The sequence below is a fragment of the Trichogramma pretiosum genome, unplaced genomic scaffold (assembly GCF_000599845.2).
Source record: "Trichogramma pretiosum strain Unisexual culture from Peru unplaced genomic scaffold, Tpre_2.0 scaffold50, whole genome shotgun sequence".
NCBI classification, from domain to species: domain Eukaryota; kingdom Metazoa; phylum Arthropoda; class Insecta; order Hymenoptera; family Trichogrammatidae; genus Trichogramma; species Trichogramma pretiosum.
Genome location: NW_019640807.1, coordinates 305,976 through 324,425, shown reverse-complemented (window position 1 = coordinate 324,425; position 18,450 = coordinate 305,976). Strand labels below are relative to the sequence as shown.

The 18,450-nt window shown below is 41.2% G+C and overlaps 1 protein-coding gene across 1 annotated transcript in view; it reads left to right on the top strand.

Annotated features, from left to right (window-relative positions):
• LOC111694006 (lachesin-like) overlaps positions 1-18,450 on the top strand; it is a 96,053-nt gene that overhangs the window by 74,357 nt on the left and 3,246 nt on the right. The window contains exons 4-5 of the mRNA XM_023460469.1: positions 2,181-2,339; positions 2,448-2,576. Coding sequence (XP_023316237.1) covers positions 2,181-2,339; positions 2,448-2,576 — 288 coding nt within the window. The remainder of the gene's footprint in view (positions 1-2,180; positions 2,340-2,447; positions 2,577-18,450) is intronic.

Genomic DNA, 18,450 nt, shown 5'->3' with positions numbered 1-18,450 from the left:
TTAAATGTATGTATGTGAGCGACGATCGATGATCGAGTAAAAAACGTTCTTTCAATGATAATTACCTTTATTATCTCTACTTGCGATTATATTATTATTCCGGTGAGTGGATTCGCGCGCGCGTACACATACACACGTCAGCTCGCCTTCAAAAAAAGGTGAAAGAGGGACGGCTGGGTGATGAAATCCCAGGCAGTGCCAAAAAATTCAGGACGCGCGCGCGCGAAAAATCGAGCTACGAAAAAGGGGGATGGAAAAGGTGCGGCGCACAAAAGCTAGTCGCAGGATTTTTGAAATGAAAAAAATTGTCTCATCTCGCGCTCGCGCGCCACGAGTTCATCCAGCAGCAGCACACAGACGCGCGCGCAAGCTCGCAAGCTCGCTCGCGTTGATGCATTCGTCCAGTTTTCGGAATACACACGACGACGACGAAAAAAAAAATAGAGAGAGAGAGAGAGAGAGAAAAAAACACACGCGTGAGCCCAACGGGTCTTTCAACGTCGCGCGGTGCGCAAATAAACGTCCATCCTGACGCTGCATGAGTAGCGTGTGTGTGTGTGTGTGTGTCAATGTCCACACGGACGACGCGACGATGACGACGACGGGAGGCGAGCTGCGGACGACTAATTTTTATTTTGGTCCGAGGAGTCAGAAACCTCTCTTATTTTTTGTATTTTTGTTTTTTTGTTAAATGCGCGAGCGAGATAGACGTGTTTCGTATATAAAGGTGTGCGCGCGCGAGCCTCTACTCTATATATATACGTATTTACGTAGTGGCCAAACGGACACCTGTCAGCGCGCTGATTTTCTCTTTAATGCGGGGCTCTCTTTGCAAGCTCGCGTACCGCTTCTCTATATATATATAACGGCCATGCGTCCATCTCTTTCATTAAATCTCTCCTCTGGTGACAAACTCTCTCTTTGCCTCACTCGCACACACATACACACACAGATATATATTTATTATATAGGAATACTATAGGTATATATAATATATATAGCGCCTATATATACATAATACCCAAGCCCATCAATTCGATTATATGGCCAGTTGCGATGGCCATTGATTTCGACCTCAAAGCCCGAGACAATAAACTCCGAGGCTTTTCCGGGCGGCGCGGGGGGAGGGGAGGAGAGGGTTAATGCATAATCGAATTCGAAGCTCGACCGACCGCAATGCAAACACATACACAGGAGGCTGTGTGCTGCCACTGCTGCCGCTGTAAATTGATTTACCGAGATAGATGTATAATAATACGTGTTAGAGCGCCAGACACACACGCAATATGTTATAATCAGTTTATCATTGACTCTCTCGAGTCAAACTGAATCGTGAATAAGTTCGATTATACCAAGGCGCGCGCGACTTAGTTTCTGGCCGCGTTGACGCGATCGAGCTTCTTTCATTTTTGTTTTCTATTTTATATTTTATACATCAGAGCTTCGATAACTCGAAGCGATTTATTATAGCCCAATCGAAGCGCGCGGAGACGCGTACACGGCCAACTTTTCACTCGCTCGTCGAGTAATCGCAAGCTCCGTGGCGCGTGAAATTCCATCGCAGTTTCCATTCAACCCTACGTAGAGTACGAAACGAGTCCATATTACGTAATGACATGTACGTACTATTTTCTCTCTTTTTTTTTGCTGTTATTTTACCACCACGCACGTGTACAGGAGGTATATTAATGTACTATATTTTTGCGTGTGTTCACTCTGCGCCTGAACGAGTACACACTCAGCTTTGTTCCGACTTTATTCTTCTCCTTTTTTTTCCCCACTTCCCTCCCTTTTCCTCTATTTTACTCGTTCACGCACATCTACACGAGTACACACGCATTACACGTATATTCCGGCAGCAGCAGCAGCTCTCGCTCTCTGCGGCAGGTCCCAGCGGAATTCCATTTGTTCGAACCTCCTTTATTTTTTTCGCACTTTTTCCCATTACCCTCGACAATAACTCTCGCACGTGTATATACTTTTCATGCGCAAAAGACGATATTCGCTGTTACCTGCGTACGTGTAATATGTAATAATGAAAAGGTAACTAACGTAGTATGATGTTTTTTTTTTTGGTTTATTCATAACAAACAACGTAAAAATGAAACGACCCCGAGTCGCGTAATGCGGTACTATATATTATGATAATAATTAAACTCATCGCTTTTTCCGTGTTGCAGTGCCGCCGAACATCGACGACTCGCAGAGCTCGTCCGACGTCATAGTGCGCGAGGGCGCGAACGTGTCGCTGTCGTGCAACGCGAGCGGCAGCCCGACGCCGAGCATCCGCTGGAAGCGCGACGACAACAACAAAATCAACATCAACAAAACCCTGTCCGGTGAGCTATATACGACAAAATTTTTCTGCTACTCGGCAATAGCGTATAATTACAATTCGTAAAATAACTTTTTCCGTTGTGCTTTTTTTTTTTCATCGCACCACACAGTGACCGAGTGGCTGGGCAACACCCTGGAAATAAGCCGCATCTCCAGGCTGGACATGGGCAATTATCTGTGCATAGCCAGCAACAATGTGCCTCCGTCGGTCAGCAAGCAGATCAAGGTGTCCGTCGACTGTGAGTACATTATACTATATATATACTGTACAAACACGCGTATCCGATACACGCCGACGATATGTAGATGTACGTATAGGACAGGGCCACTCGACGACTTTTAACGTATTCTTGGGTAAACACGACGTCGAGCCGCGCGTCGAGGGTATAACATCTCACTGACACAGACACGCACATTCATAAAATAGCTGTACATTTGAGGCGGCTTTGATGATCCCTTGCTGCGCTGCCACTGCTGTGCTTTCTTGGCAAATATTCTCCGTCTGAGCTCTCCCCCACTCTCCGACTATATACACTCTCTGTACCGAAAACCACAAGCACTCCGGACTTGTTCGTCTGTAGTGCGCGAGGGTAAAAGAGCTTGTTTAGCGAGGAATGGAGGGGAGCGTCACGAGAGCTCCGTTTAATGCTGCTGCTACCGAGCAACTTGCCGTGAACCGACGCCGACAACGTCTTCGAATGTACGCATTTTTGATCGCGGTGTAGATATATTTCTTATTCGTCAAAATTAAATGTTCATTTGTATCTTTATGGTTTCTGTAAGAGCTGGAGCCGATACATATAAATTCGTATTCACAAGTAAAATTCGGAATTTAATGATCGGAACTGTATTTATCGCTTGTGAGTGTGAAGTACGCCATCTAGGTGAAGGATCGAAACTGATAAAGACGACACAACTGTTTTTTTCTATAAGTTGAAAATAATGCGAAATAAAAATGATTTTTACACTTTTCACTTTTCGATATGAAATTATGTTAGTCCAAATCTTTCCTCAACTGAAAAGTTACTTCTAAATACTTGAATTAGGTTTACGACTCTAAGAGGAGGTTTATCGGGCGAATATGACCAAAATTTTTAATTAACCTTTACAGGATCTTAAAATTGCAGAAACACTATCCTTTTACACCTATTGAGTGGGACTTATTTTTGTATGAATTATTTATTTTATCCACACATTATACATCGGAGCAACAACAAAAACTGCCACATTCGAGAATGCACATAGAGTGTTAATTTATTCAGGAAAACGCAATCATCGACGCTAGGGCGAGTATTAATAGCGCGCCGAGCTTTCGCTGTAAATCATTACGATCATATTATTTAACATTAATATTACGAGGATAAATTCGAAATCATTGTTTACATCGATTTATGCGCATCCGGTGTATATTTATGTATCCGTACTATATCTACGCGCGTGTGAAATCTGCAGCGATGATTACATTGACGCAAGCTGCGCTGTAATGTTAGAGCCCGAAGAGAGAGAGAGAGAGAAATATGTGACCCGTAAGTATCAACAGGTTAAATTATTTCAATGAAATTCAATCGATTCATCGTTGGCCCACATACACGAGTACGTACGTGGCAGTTAGGCACCTGTGTGCAGTTCCTTCGGCCCACCCACCCGCCGGGGCCGCCCTCAATATATGCGCATTAAACATTTACGTTCATATACATTGCTCGAGCGACGCGATCGGTAATAATAGACTGTAACAGTCGGATATTAGCTATACCGCGCGACGCCAGAGAGCAAATACGCTCCGATCGACGCATATATATATATATACGGTGTTATTTTTATTATTATACATCGTGTGTTACTGCATGATGCGTCCGTACAGCGATGAATTATTCAATTTCGGCGGTGAATTTTGGCCCTTGTATTACGAGCTCGCGTACAACGGCAAGTACGAACCCGTGCGATTAATAGAATTTTAATTTTCTAAAATTCGCTACCGATAAATTTTCGAATCGATGCAACGAGAGAGATAGAGAGAGAGAAAGAGCGAGCTTGCGCGCGTCAAGTGTGCACACGCGGATTACCGCGCCGCTATACAATACGTGTGTGTGTGTGTGTGAGTGAAAATCGAATCCGTAAATATATTCATGTTTAAATTCGACTGCACGGAATAATACAGTGTGTGTATGCATCGCGTGCATACATCGATTGACTGCGACATATCACACTCCTTTTTATGTAAACAAGTGTATTTTTATAGTTAGTTCACGAATATCATTGAGGGTTGCATTTTTTTCCTTTGCTTTCTCTTGAAGAAGAATGAACTAGGCGTCTTATAACAATATATTTAAATATTTATAATTCACATATTGAACACTAATAAGGTATAATTAACGTAAAATTTTCGTATGACCATCACTACATAAAAATAGGAACAAGCATATTTTTAGGAGGAAGCTCTTTGCCAATGAATCGGCAAGGTTTTCCTTTTCCCTTTTTTTTTTTTAATTAACGCGACGCCGAATGGATGAGATTAATTAAATCCGCCGAGAGAGGCAGCCGGATTACAGTGCGAGCTTGCGCCCAGCAGCCGACGGCCGTCCCAAACGATTGACGCGCTACATAAACGTCGGTGCGCGATTTAAAAGCCTCCGATAATGCGTTGGAGCTTTTAGACGCCTGCTGCTGCGCCGTCTGTTGGTGCATTTGGTGGATGCAAAAAAAAAAAAAAAAAAGGAAAAAGGAAAACATTCACTCGCGCATGGCATCGGGTGCGGGGCACACGTGTGTCGCCCCGCGTTTTATGCACCAACGTGTGCGACAGAAAAATATTTACATCGCGAACGTTTTACGCGCGGCTCTCTTTCGGTTTATACACGTGTTATAAATTGTCGATCGTCCCGCGGGTGGAGATTTTGATTTCACGTTCGATTATCGTAACGCTCGATGAATTTTGCGCTAACATAATGTATACGCGCGCGATGTGTTTACGTATTACAGCGAATGGAAAATGATTCATTTTGCAAAATGCGCCTCGTACTGCACAAACGTACCCGATGAGATTTCGACTTTTGAACGAAAAGTTAAACGAAAATAAATATAAGTATAAACAAATAAAGCTCGAGTACGCTAGACATTTTCGCAAATACATTTATATGCATTTCTCGACCTATCACCCAGCGCGCGCCAGTCACGAAGAAGAAACAAGCCCCGAGAAGGAGCAAAAAGAGATCGCCAAAGAGAGAGAGAGGTAAAACACGAGTAGACAAAGTTATAAAAGAGTCGCAGGCCTCACTGCCATGCGGATAGCACAGCAGAGTCGCGGAAGATTTCGAAATCGAGAGCAGCAGCCGCTGCAAAAAGCTTAGTGAGCCGTAGCGGAGGGTCACGTATAAGCAGTGACTCATTTTCCGCAGCCCTTTTTTTTTTCTCTCGTGTATCTGCATACCTATATACGTATACGTATAACTTTGCTCTCGCTCTTGGCAATCTCTTATTAAAATCAGCAACGATGAAAAATCCGTGCCGTATCTCGGGCAAAGGACTGCTACTACTAGCCTGTGTCGCAGAGCTAGCCGAGCCTTATATACAAGGTAGGCGCGCGCGCGCGGGGGGAAAACAGAAAAAAAATTATCTTACTCAGCTGCTGCTGCTGCCCTCCGGAGAATATTATGTAAACGCGCGCGGCTGCGATCGTCTAGAGTCCACAATTTTTCGTCCACGGCGCAGCTCCGATTATTTATATTTGCAGCTAAGAGTCGGCAGTCCGTCTCGAGTGTATATACATGGCACGCAGTACTTGATTCTAATTTATTCGATATACTGCGATCGTCTTTGTGTACCGTGAGCAAATGTATGTGTGTGTGTGTGTGTATGTGCAAATGAATATATATTCCAAACGCGCCAAGCTCGAAAGCGAGAAAAATTCAATTTGTTTTTTCTCATTTTCAAATGAGGATCTTTCCCTTTCAATCGCGAGATCTATTACAATGCCGCGACGACGACGACGACGAGCAGCAGCAGTCTCAATCTCGAAACTACTCGTACAATAATAGAGCTCGAGCGGGACAGACAGCAGCTCGCGCAGATGTTGAAGAAGAAGAAGGCAGAAAAAAAAATAACGGGGAGAAAAGGAGGAATCGTTGTCGCCGTCGTCGTCGTAGTCGTGTCTGTCAATCTGTGACTTATATAAAAAAAAAAAAAAAAAAAAGAAAAAGGAGCAAAGGGAGGACATTGGAAGTGAGCTCGCACATTTCTTTCTCTCTCTCTCCCTCTAAGTGCATAAAGAAAGGTGGTCCCTTTTATCGGCGTTTATTTAAATTTAAAACTGGCGAATCGATCGCGTACACGCGCGCGCCTCGTGAATGTACCACTATACGTTGTACGGCGGCATCGATCGGGTTCCTTTTCTTTTCCACTTGCTCGGGCACGTCGTAGTCTCTCTCTGTACCAAAAAACTCATTAACGCGGCGTACGTCTCTTCGGCTTCTATACGCGTAGTTCGATCTTTCCAGTCGCGCACCTCCCCACCTCCCTCTTCTCTCTCTGCTTTTTCTCCCTTTCTTTTTTTCACTCTTGCTTTCGTCGTCCCTTGGTTTTTTTTTCTTCCTTTTTTAGCTTTTGGCTTCTGCGTACGCGCGGATATCGCAATTTCCAGCTTTGAGAATCGGAGCGATGCATATTTTCTCTGCCCGCGCGCCGCGATCGTTTTGACTCGTGTTTTCAGCTCGCTCTCTGTCTCTCTCTTTCTCTGCGCGTTTATATACCATCGGAAAAATTCCGATCTAATTATCGATATAACATATATTTACCCCCGGGATAGAGGCCGATGAGCAAATACGACTTTACGTACGTAATACAGGTGGATATTTCGAAATCGTTACATACATTAAAAATGCAATGCACATATTTATTTTCGATCGTTACTTTTCGCCCGCATTCGTGCATCTCATTGCCACGTGTGCATTAATTATCGCAGTATGCTTTTTACCGAAAGCTCTCTCCACGCGATTAGCGTCGAAATTTCAGCAGGGTTGAAAAAGCCAAAAAAATTCTAAAAAAAACGAAGGAAATAATTTCATTTTCGAAACATCCTCGCGCACAGCTGGTACGTGCGTGTATACAAGCACACATAACAACAACAGCAGCAGCAGCAGCAGCGGTCGAGTGGCACGTGGCATGTCGACGGTAATAACGATAATTATTACAATTATTATTATTATTGCGCGCATAGCGGGAGCGTGCGCGCGAGTCGAAAATGGAGCGTGCGGGAGGAAGAGAGAGGCGAAAAGGGCAGAAGCGCGCCTGCATACCGGATTGTGCGTTATGACATGATTATCACCGAGTCCATGTGTACGCGCGTATATACGTACGTGTGCGAAAGTCCGGGGGGTGGCGCGTTTCTGGTTTACAATACAAATATACACGTATAGTACACCGCGGGCGCACACTTCTATATATACGTGCAGTATACACAATCGCATGCATCATGCCAAGGGTAGTGAGAGAGAGAAAGCAAAAGCCATGCAACGAATGCCTCTGTGCAGAGAGAGAGAGAGAGAGAGAGAGAGAGAGAGAGAGAGAGGGAAAGGGAGTACAGCGAATAATCCCAAAGCGACGAAGCAGCTAACTCGGCCGAGTCGTACAGCTGCTACTACTAGTAGTAGTAGTAGTACTGGCAAAAGCAAACGCCACATATTCCAGGGCGCGGAATGTCCCCTGGAGTCTCGTCACTGCAAGCTCGCTCGCTCGCCGCCACGGCCGTGTACGCCTCCGTTGATTTGTGAGACCGCCGCAGCTTATGTGTGTATATAAACTCGCGTACAGCAGCATATTATTCGCGGTATACCTGTATTATTTATAACCGCTACACGCGAATCGGCATTTTTTTCTCTTTCCTCCTCCTCCTTCTTTTTTATTTGGTACACGTGCGAATTTATATTATTAAGCTCGTCCGTTAATCTTACGAGTCTCTGGGGGGAGAGCTTGCGGTGCGTATACGCAGTTACGAGCTTCATTTCACTCGTCGTGGCAAAAGCTCCAGAATCCTCGTCGTCGTTCGTAATAATAATAAGTATCGTGTACCGGCGCGCGCAGTCGCACGTAGACATTTACATACATTCGTTATACGTAGAGCGAGCGGCAATTGTATAACTCGATCGCGAGCATGCGTATACACGTGTACAACGAAGCTCTTTGACCCAGAAACACTTGATAGTCGCGAGCGATAAGCATCGAGAATCATGGCTTTGAAAGCACTTCGTTTCCTGCGTAGTAGCTGAGCACTCTTAATAAGTACGTGGGCGCGTGTAAATCTTTATTGCCGCGATTATTATCAAGACCGATGTATATAGTGGTATACAGCTCGAAGCTCTCTCGAGTGAATCACGAGTGTATAAGAGAGAACAGTCTCGTGTCTCGCCGTGGGGCGCGTCGAAACAATCACTCGCGCGCGCGCGCGCCAACGTTTAAACGTTTACGGCCGATTCCGAGCGACAATTATTACCGTGCGCAAGCTCGGTTGTATAGAGCTCTTTTTCCCCATTTCTTTCTTTTTCTTTTTTATATGTACACGAGAGCCTCCTTTCCTCGCTCGTATACCGCATGACGCGCGTGTACATTGTGCCAGGGCAACACGCACACGTCTCTCTTACTGCCGCACGCGAGTGTGAACTTGCGAGAGAGAGGAAGAGGAAGAGAGAGCTTTTGTGTTACGTGACTCCTTTTTGTCTTTTAAATGCGTCGTCTCTTATGCTGCGAGTTTTTAGAGAGGCGCTTTATAAGCCGGAGGGGGCCGTGCGCGCGCGTATTGCGGTGTCTATTATATACATTTACGTACACGCGTATATAGTACACGAGAAGCAGTTGAATTTTTATGAGCTCTCTCTCTCTCTTCCTCTTTCGGACCGCAAGCACGAATTAGCCCACTAGCGCGCGGCCGGCTACATGCGTTTTATATATACGAAAAACGACCTATACCGGACGACGTGCACTACTATATACCCGTTGCCTTCTTTTCCTTGCCTCTTTCTCTCTCTCGCTGCTGCTGCTCCGTGAGCGGAATATCGCGCGCCCGTGTACACGCCGTATACCGTTTTTTCTCTTTCTGTCTATCTTCAGCTCGACGAGGGTACGTCTCTCTCTCTCTTCTCGTTGGTGAAAATTAAGAATTTTTTACTTTTTTCCTTAACCGGTGCCTGTCCTTTTTTTGGTCGGTGTGAATGTGTGTGTGTGTGTGTGTAGCGGCGCAAACGTTTCTGGCATGCGCAAAAACCACGAAATGGTGGCCTTTGCTCTGACCGCAACTCTTTGCAAGCTCTCCCCGTGCCTTCTTATAAACGCCACGGTCGTGTATCCCGCCGCACCTCTCCGCGCCTTGAAAATACATTTATTCGCGTTTGGTCTTTTCGTTTTTCGCTATATTCCTTTTTTTGGGTTTATGTACCACGAGGGTGCAGGGCGAAAAACGAAGAAAACGTAAATGCATAAACTACATCATTTAACGCCATCAATTCGAGCGTGCGTGCGTGAGTCCTGAAATATTTTTCAACTTTAATATAATGTCTTGTCACACTCGCGAAGGTCTGCACGAGAGCAGAAAAAAAGATAGGCGTGAAAAATAAGATCGTGGTAAAAGAGCAAATCGATTATAGGGAAAAAAAAGAAAGGAAAAGAAAGAGAAGGGCGAGGTGGCTCGAAATCGCTATATGTACGTGGAGCTACGATTCGCATTGAAAGGTCCTCTCTCCGTCCCTCTATACGTACGCGAATGCGCGTGTAGATACGTGGGTGTGTGTGTGTCTGTGCATGAGTTTGCGGCTGCGAGCACATCGCAGCAACCGAGCCACGTTTGAACTTGGAGGATAGAGGATCCTTCGGGAATTGTCAGGGTATATAACGTGCGCGCGCGACTAGAGTAAGAGAGAGAGAGGATAGGGTGGCTTTGTCAGTAGTTCGTTTGCTCACGAGCACGTGTTGAAAATCTCTATATCTATGTGGCTGTGCGTGTGTGTGTGTGTGCACGAGTGCGAAAGAAGAATAAGGGACGCGCACCACGGTCGAAGAGCGAGAAAGGCATTGTCGCATTAAAATTCCTTTCCCGTGTGCAGCAGCAGTAGCTATAATACGAGCAGTGGCAGCCAAGCTCCGTCGCGGTGGCACGGGATTTGATTATATGCTTATGCATATATAGAGCTTTCGAGAGACCTAACTTTCGAGCTTGCGGGCGAGGGCGAGACTTTTCATCGAGTGTCAGTCACTGATAGGTACTGAAAGGCCGTGTGGCTGTTAAAGTAAGGCAAAAATGTTTACGGTCTTCGACGCACCGATTTAATTTCATCATTATATAATATATCACAGCTGCCATGTTCGCGTACATGATTATTAGGGCGGAACGAAAAAACACTTTTGACGCCGATCGCTTTGTAATAGTATTTTATCGAAAGTTTAAGATAAAAAAAGAGAAAAGCCGCGAGCTGGGTGCGAACAAATGATGTCTTCAGGTGGCGCATGAAGCCTGAAGTTTGAAATTCGTAAAAACAATATCTTTATGCTTCAGTATGAAATCGTTACCAAATTTTTCTGCACTGGATTGGCCTATTGGGCTGAAAGTTTCAGGGCTTGTTTTACATGTTGAAAGGAGTTTCTCTGTAAAATTTTAGCCCTCTAGGTGCCTTAGAAAAAAAGATATAGTCATAGGAAGGTTGAAAAACGACGCTACATTAATTCTTTTTTGTGCTATTTCTATCTTTGTACACCTGTACGTTGCGTAATTTTGCTGCTATTAAAACGAACGAGTAACCAATTTCTTCGTCTTTTAAAGGCCTTTTCAACCATATAAATTTGTATAGTGTTTTTTAAATTTTTACTGAAGTTACAGTATAAAACGTCCAACATTTTGTGTCGCGCTCGAAACTACAATTGTTATTTTTTTTTCTGTTTCTTAAAAGTTACACATTCTAGAAAAACTTGAACCCCAATGATAGTTATATGGCCTCAAAGAGCATAAAATTTTCTTTAATTTGGTGTATTTAAAAACCCTCTAGGTCCTCTAGAACCAAAGATACAGCTGTTTGAAGTTTTACTGAAAATGTAAGATTCGATTGTGTGATGATCATACCATATCTGGCCTATGATAGATTCACAGATTCAGTACTTTTATTTTTGGTAAAACTTCAAACAGCTGTATCTTTGGTTCTAGAGGATCTAGAGAGTTTTTAAATACACCAAATTAAAGGAAATTTTATGCTCTTTAAGGCCATATAACTATCATTGGGGTTCAAGTTTGTCTAGAATGTGTAACTTTTAAGAAACAGAAAAAAAAATAACAATTGTAGTTTCGAGCTCGACACAAAATGTTGGACGTTTTATACTGTAACTCCAGTAAAAATTTAAAAAACACTATACAAATTTATATGGTTGAAAAGGCCTTTAAAAGACGAAGAAATTGGTTGCTCGTTCGTTTTAATAGCAGTAAAATTACGCAACGTACAGCTGTGTGAAGATGGAAAAAGAACAAAAAAAAATTAATGTAACGTAATATTTCAACCTTCCTATGACTATATCTTTGCTTCTAAGGCACCTAGAGGGCTAAAATTTTACAGAGAAACTCCTTTCAACATGTAAAACAAGCCCTGAAACTTTCAGCCCAATCGGCCAATCCAGTGCAGAAAAATTTGGTAACGATTTCATACTGAAGCATAAAGATATTGTTTTTACGAATTTCAAACTTCAGGCTTCATGCGCCACCTGAAGACATCATTTGTTCGCGCCCAGCTCGCGGCTTTTCTCTTTTTTTATCTTAAACTTTCGATAAAATACTATTACAAAGCGATCGGCGTCAAAAGTGTTTTTTCGTTCCGCCCTACTATACTTGGATCGAGAGTGTAGATGTATAAGTAGCGTAATACTGTAAAAATGCACAATGCGCGATACTATGTTTATGCGAATGTGTATTATGTGTGTACAATCAAAGAGACAGGAATTGATAAAATTTCACAACCATCCATGTATTCAGACTTAACTATTCGACGCTCGTTTTTGATATTTCTTCCATGAATACAAGTATTCATCGCGAAACTAAAAAAATGAATCAACCAAAATTCTGCTCAATATTTATTTGTACTTTTAGCAGAGACCATTGTTGAAGTTAGACTGATGAATCATTCTATTCAGTTGAAAGTAAGTGCATAATCCAAGTCTGTTGTACTTTACGTAGTTAGATCACATTTGTCTATAACTTTTTTAAGAAATATAAATTTTTTAAGAAAAAAAACTCAGCTAAAGTCATAATCGCAAATTACAGCAATAGTTATTTTTCGAGGACGTCTTGTTTTTTCATCTTTCGCTTACCAATATAGAAAAGTATATAAATATTCGAGAAGACGGAAAATTACGATATCGTTTCGTATGAATTCTTTTGGGATATAATTATATGAACTTGGTTCAGCTCTGCTGAGAAATACAATGAGCCAATTGAAGGCAATGAAAAAGAAAAACAGAAAATTACCATTCATTTTTAATTAAACAATTCGACAATGTATATTGGAAAATCATCTATCTGTATAAAAGTGGTAAGGTTTGTAGAGTGAGCAGTTTATAAGTGCCGCGATTGGTCGGTCAGTGGCGCGCGATTATGAACGTTGCGGCAAATGGAAAAAGTGGCCTATCAGTCTATTAACGGCTTGAGACTAATTTCGATCGATTTTTCAGAGATGTTCGTGTGAGAAAAGCTGGTCCGTTGCGTATTTGTAAAACTTATATTTTAAACTACTTTTACTTGATTTTATGTACACTAATAGAAAGAACATCCAATGCCAAAAATCACGTTAATCTTGTGATAAGAATCGAATGATTTGTGCTGTTAGAAGACTGATTCCTTGCTGCAAGATTAAGATGATTCTTGACATTAGATTTTAATCGGTGTATTAAAAAAATCAAAATCGGAAAAGACAAAAGGGATCGCATGACGCTCGCTGGAAGTATGGCTATAACCTATTTCGTATTTGAGATCAAAATTGAATTGAAAATTATCATAGAAATATTTCAATAAAATAATTAAGTAACATTTATGCAACCAGTATTTAAGTGAGAAAAGCTGCGATCGAAAACAAGCATGCACAGCATTTTGAAAAAATTATTGATATTTTCAATATTTATTGAGGCTCTTTCGTCAGGCTTGCAACAACCTCGATCCGCAAGCATTATGCTTTTTTCATAACTTGAGACGCGCGCCATACGTCCTCTCGATGAAATAGGCAATGCAGGTTTATCTCATTTTCTTCGCTATATTCGTGCGCACAATGCGCAGGACTTGACGGCTTGAAGGCCCCTATACATGTGCAATAGACACACACAAACACACACACACACACCCGCGCGCGAGTATGAGCTATAGAGTTGCGAAAGCTTTACCGACTCATATATATGCATACACCGTGTGGACTTTTTACCAAACTCCCTTTACCCATACTCGTATAGATATATATATCTACACTATATTAGTTAGTACAAAATGTATGCGTGCGGCAAATAGAACGGCGGCGAAGGTGACGCGGTTCTCTCTCACTCGGTCTCTCACTCTGCAAAGGAAACTTGCGCAAACAAAAGAACCCCGCGATTGGCTTCTCGCGTTATTCTCGCAGATAAAGTCTATGGGCTAGCTCCATAACAGCTGCAGCAGCGGCAGACTAGTAGAAGCTAAAACATTGATCCTCGTTTGTGCGCGCATTTTCAATTGGTACGTCGTACCATGTAGGCATAGAAGTTATATTGCGATTTGCATGAATGAGCTTCGCTCGAGCCTGTATTTTTCTCGCATTGGCTCGCCTCTCGACGAAGGAGAAATAATTTTTTTCGAGATCTACTGTTTACTACTCGGCAGTTCCAATGCGCAATATTTTTCCGTTCTGAATATTTTCAATTCGACGTTCTTACGGAACAAAATGAATATTAATAATCCGTGGCGTTATTATTACGTCAACGAGATACTGCTACATTTGCGATACAAATCTCGTATAGCTGCAGATGTATCGTGACTGCAACATCTCATCCACTCGCAGGGATACCTTTCCAATCTCTTTACTAGCAACAAGATCTTTCGCCGTGCGCGCAAAACGAGGAATAATTAATAAATGACTGATATTAATCAATTGAGATTCAGCTCTCTCCTTCTCCCCACCCTCCACCCCCTCTATCTCTTTCTGTCTTGCGATCTGTTCGCATTATGATTCCCATGACTAAGCGATATTCTTCACTATATGCATATGTGAGTATTATTTGATTGTCAGAAGAATGTACATTCAATGAGAGAGAAAGAGAATCGTGAGGTTTGAATTATAATATTTCTTTAGATCTGAAGGGATTATCGATTTTTCTAGCTGTCTAAAGTGCATACGAACCTATGCACTACCTTACAATATATATATAATGCGTGGAATTGATAAATATCAAAACAATAAATATGTTATTCAGACATAGATACATGTGCTTAGATCTGCCATATATTAGATTGCACACATGGTTATACGAGAATATGACTATGTGATAAATTGGCTAGGTTCAAATGATATATTTAATGTGCTTTTTTTGAATAGCTTAAAAATATTTTTTATTGCAATTTTTCCTTTGAGGCAAATGTGTGCTGATTTATTTTGCCAATGCAAATGAAAGTATCATATTTATTGTATTTGAAGAATTAATAAAAGAGGCTTCGAGTCTTATTTTCATTATCGTGTTACAAATCCTATTGTCGAATTTCAATTCTACACATTTTTTTATATCAAGAGCATATAGTGATACGAAAGTTTTTCAAGTTTAGTTACTATATAACTTGTCAAAATACATTTAAAAGATGGCGAAGCTAGCCAAAAACACAAATTTTCCGTACCATTTTTGAAATTTCTATATTTCTCTAAAATAATTTATGACGATCTTCATTTTAATGTTTTATAGAGCACCATAGAATCTTTTAAAAAATATTCTATAGAAGTTTTAGAAAATGAGAAATTTGATTGTATAAACTGGCTTTGCCATCCTCTTCAGTTATCTAAAGATATCTTACATATTGTGTGCTTCTGTAGCGATTTTTTTATGTTTTTCAAAATGTTCAGATTTTTTATAGTTTTTAGAAAAGCTTTTCGTATTTTCTGGTAATGAAAATCTAAATCAGACCGAATTGAATACTGACTTTCATGTTTTTCATTATAATTACAAGCTCCTCAAGTATTAAACCCTTTTGGAATATGTTTCACTAAAGTCACTCAAGGCTGAGTTCGGAATTTAAAAAAAAAGTTATTTTTTAGAAAAAAAATCACTGGCCTCTGAGAAGGAGTAGTATAAAGATACATAAATTCTAATTCAATTTAGGATTACTTTTGATATGAAAATCACATGTTCGCATGCCAGTTGGAAATTTTTGAAAAATTCGATTCAGCATGAAATCAGCCATGCATAATCATTGTGCAAAATTAGAAAGTAAGTTGATTTTTTTGTACGGTTTGAAGTTCTACCACATTCATTTAAAAATAATATATGCCTCATATGCTGCAAAAACATCATGGCTGAGATTTGTGGATGTTACAAAGTTTTACATAATTTATGACAATACATTCAATAAATGTATTCTTTCGATTATTTCGGAAGAAATTGTAGGTAATATATGAATGTTAATTGGTGCGTTTTATAGATTAGAATAAATTCTTATTTTGTGCAAAATGAGCACAGTAGAGAACATCAATTAGGCAATGCAATTTTGGGTTTCAATCATCTCGGTATCAATGCTTGGCTAAAATTATAAATTTATTATTAGATAAAAAGTAGGTGATGTAAAAAAAAGGTTCATTAAATTTTATTATGCATATTGTATGAGTACGTATTACAGTAAAGGTAAGTTAATGGCGAATATGGTGCAGATAAAATAGGTACAGATGTATAGAACCACATTTGTACATATAACAGATAGATTTTACATAGAGTAATCGGCAGAGTCTAATCTTATTATTGGTACTTTGTGTTTGCTTAATCTGGGAAATATAATATCATTATTTTTGCCAATACGTTTTTCGTTGGCTGCATTATTGTTGAGTAATTCCATGCACATGCATTTACCGGATTCGTTATGCTCTATACAGGTTTATACTTTGATGTATCTGACCTAAGGTAGGCCACTATAGCTTCCTCAGCAGCGTCGCTGCGACGTACAATGTAGCCTATTAAATGTCGAAGTAATCTGTAAAATAAAACTTTTCGAAGTAGTTTTTCTTCGCAGAGAGCGAGATTTCGTAGCCGTACTTGGTGTAATAATATTATTTCGCAGTAAACAATGATATTTTCGTTTGAGAAGCTCGAAGAATGACTGCGTTGCGGCATAACCCGTGTAAGCGTGTGTGTATGTATGTTTGTATAAGAAACATGCATAAGAAGAATGAACCGTAAGCACGTGCGGTGCACGATACGTGCGCGCTCGCTAGACCAAGGTCTCGTGTGCATACGCTCTATGCACCATTCTCTAACCTTCGAACCCATTCGTTCTTTCTAATCTATGCATATAAAGAAAGAGAGAGAGGGAGAAAAAAAGACTTGTCCAACAAATCCGTCGACTCAATTATATGCTCGTTGGAGGAAAAAATAATCGAATGCGTGGCGGATGAAAATTCACCTAAACCTTCAATCGTACTAACTTGCGGCAATGCATAATGCAGCTGCCACCGCCACCACTCGTGCTTAAGAACAATCCAATCGCGCGCAGTTACCGTGCATGCATTTTCTCGCGACACAAATTTTTATGAAATTTTTCCCAGCTTTGCGCACGGATAGGCGCGCTCGGGCTTAGTGCTTACGTACACACTCACACACACACACACACATACAAATATATGCATACCCATGTGTGCAGACCAACCAAGTGCAGCACATTCTTCAAAACATTTATACAAAGACTCGCACTGCACAGGGGCATACACAGAAACTCATGGATCTGTGATTATCTGCGTGGGTATGAGTGAACATGAGAGAGAGAGAGAGAGGCAGAGAGGTAGACAGTCGTGCTTGTGCTCGTAAAGAGGAAAAAAAGGAAGGGGGCTGGAGGTAAGTGAGGGTCCCTGCTTAAGAGTAAGGACCAATCACCTATTCCTAAGCGTGTGGCTATTTTTTTCCGTTTGCAGTCACTAAGCTAGCTTTAGGCTGCAGCGAGCGAGTGAGCGAGAGAATGTGTGTGGTGCGCATGAACGCTATGTGGCACAAGGCCGGCATTAGCATCTCTACCGGTATACCCCCGGTTATTTCTTTCATTCTGTCTTTCTCACTCATTCACTCGCGATCTCTGCTTACATTTATAATACTTGATCCGCGCAGAAAACTCGTATTCCGGTTGTTTCTCTTGCTCTTACTCTCGTTGTTCCTGTATCTCTCTTTCCTTCTAATTTACACTCACTTTTTTTACTAAACTTTTTGAAGGGATTTATAGTTTATTGTGCTTTGCGTGACCAATAAACTCATTCGTACTCGCACACATACGCCTGAATATATCCCTGTCTTTCTCTCTCGAGCTGCTACTGCATACAGACAGAGACCACACTAATATATTTTTCTTTCACTCGCATTCGAGTCACTGTGCAACATACATACCCTGTACTTATACGCACATATAAATATGTGTATGTTATTGCTTTTATTCTGTATCTGCTGCTGATCGACGTCGTGGACTCTGCCCCACACGACAATGCCAGCTCCTTTTCTCTCTCTTTCTCTCGCTCTTTCTCGTTTTTTTTCGTTTTTATTTATTTTTTTCAGACTGTGTTATAAGTATGCATAATAAAGTACCATATCTCTAGTCGATTGAAATCTGATTGTTTTCATGCACTGCAAGCTGGAGCAAAGAATATAATAATAAATATGTATGCCACAACGATATAACACGGAAAAATCCTTATTTACACTTATATATGGCCGATTCTCTGTGAAATCGAATGGCCAAAAAATTTTTTTTTCTGCAAATATGAAAAACTTGCTGTTCCCGATGTCAGAAATGTCCCCAAATTTTATTAGAATTTTTGGGACCATCTATCACTCTTTTTCAGGGGCCCGAAGTTGGCCATTTTAGGGTTTTTTTGAAATTCATGAAAAATCACAAATATT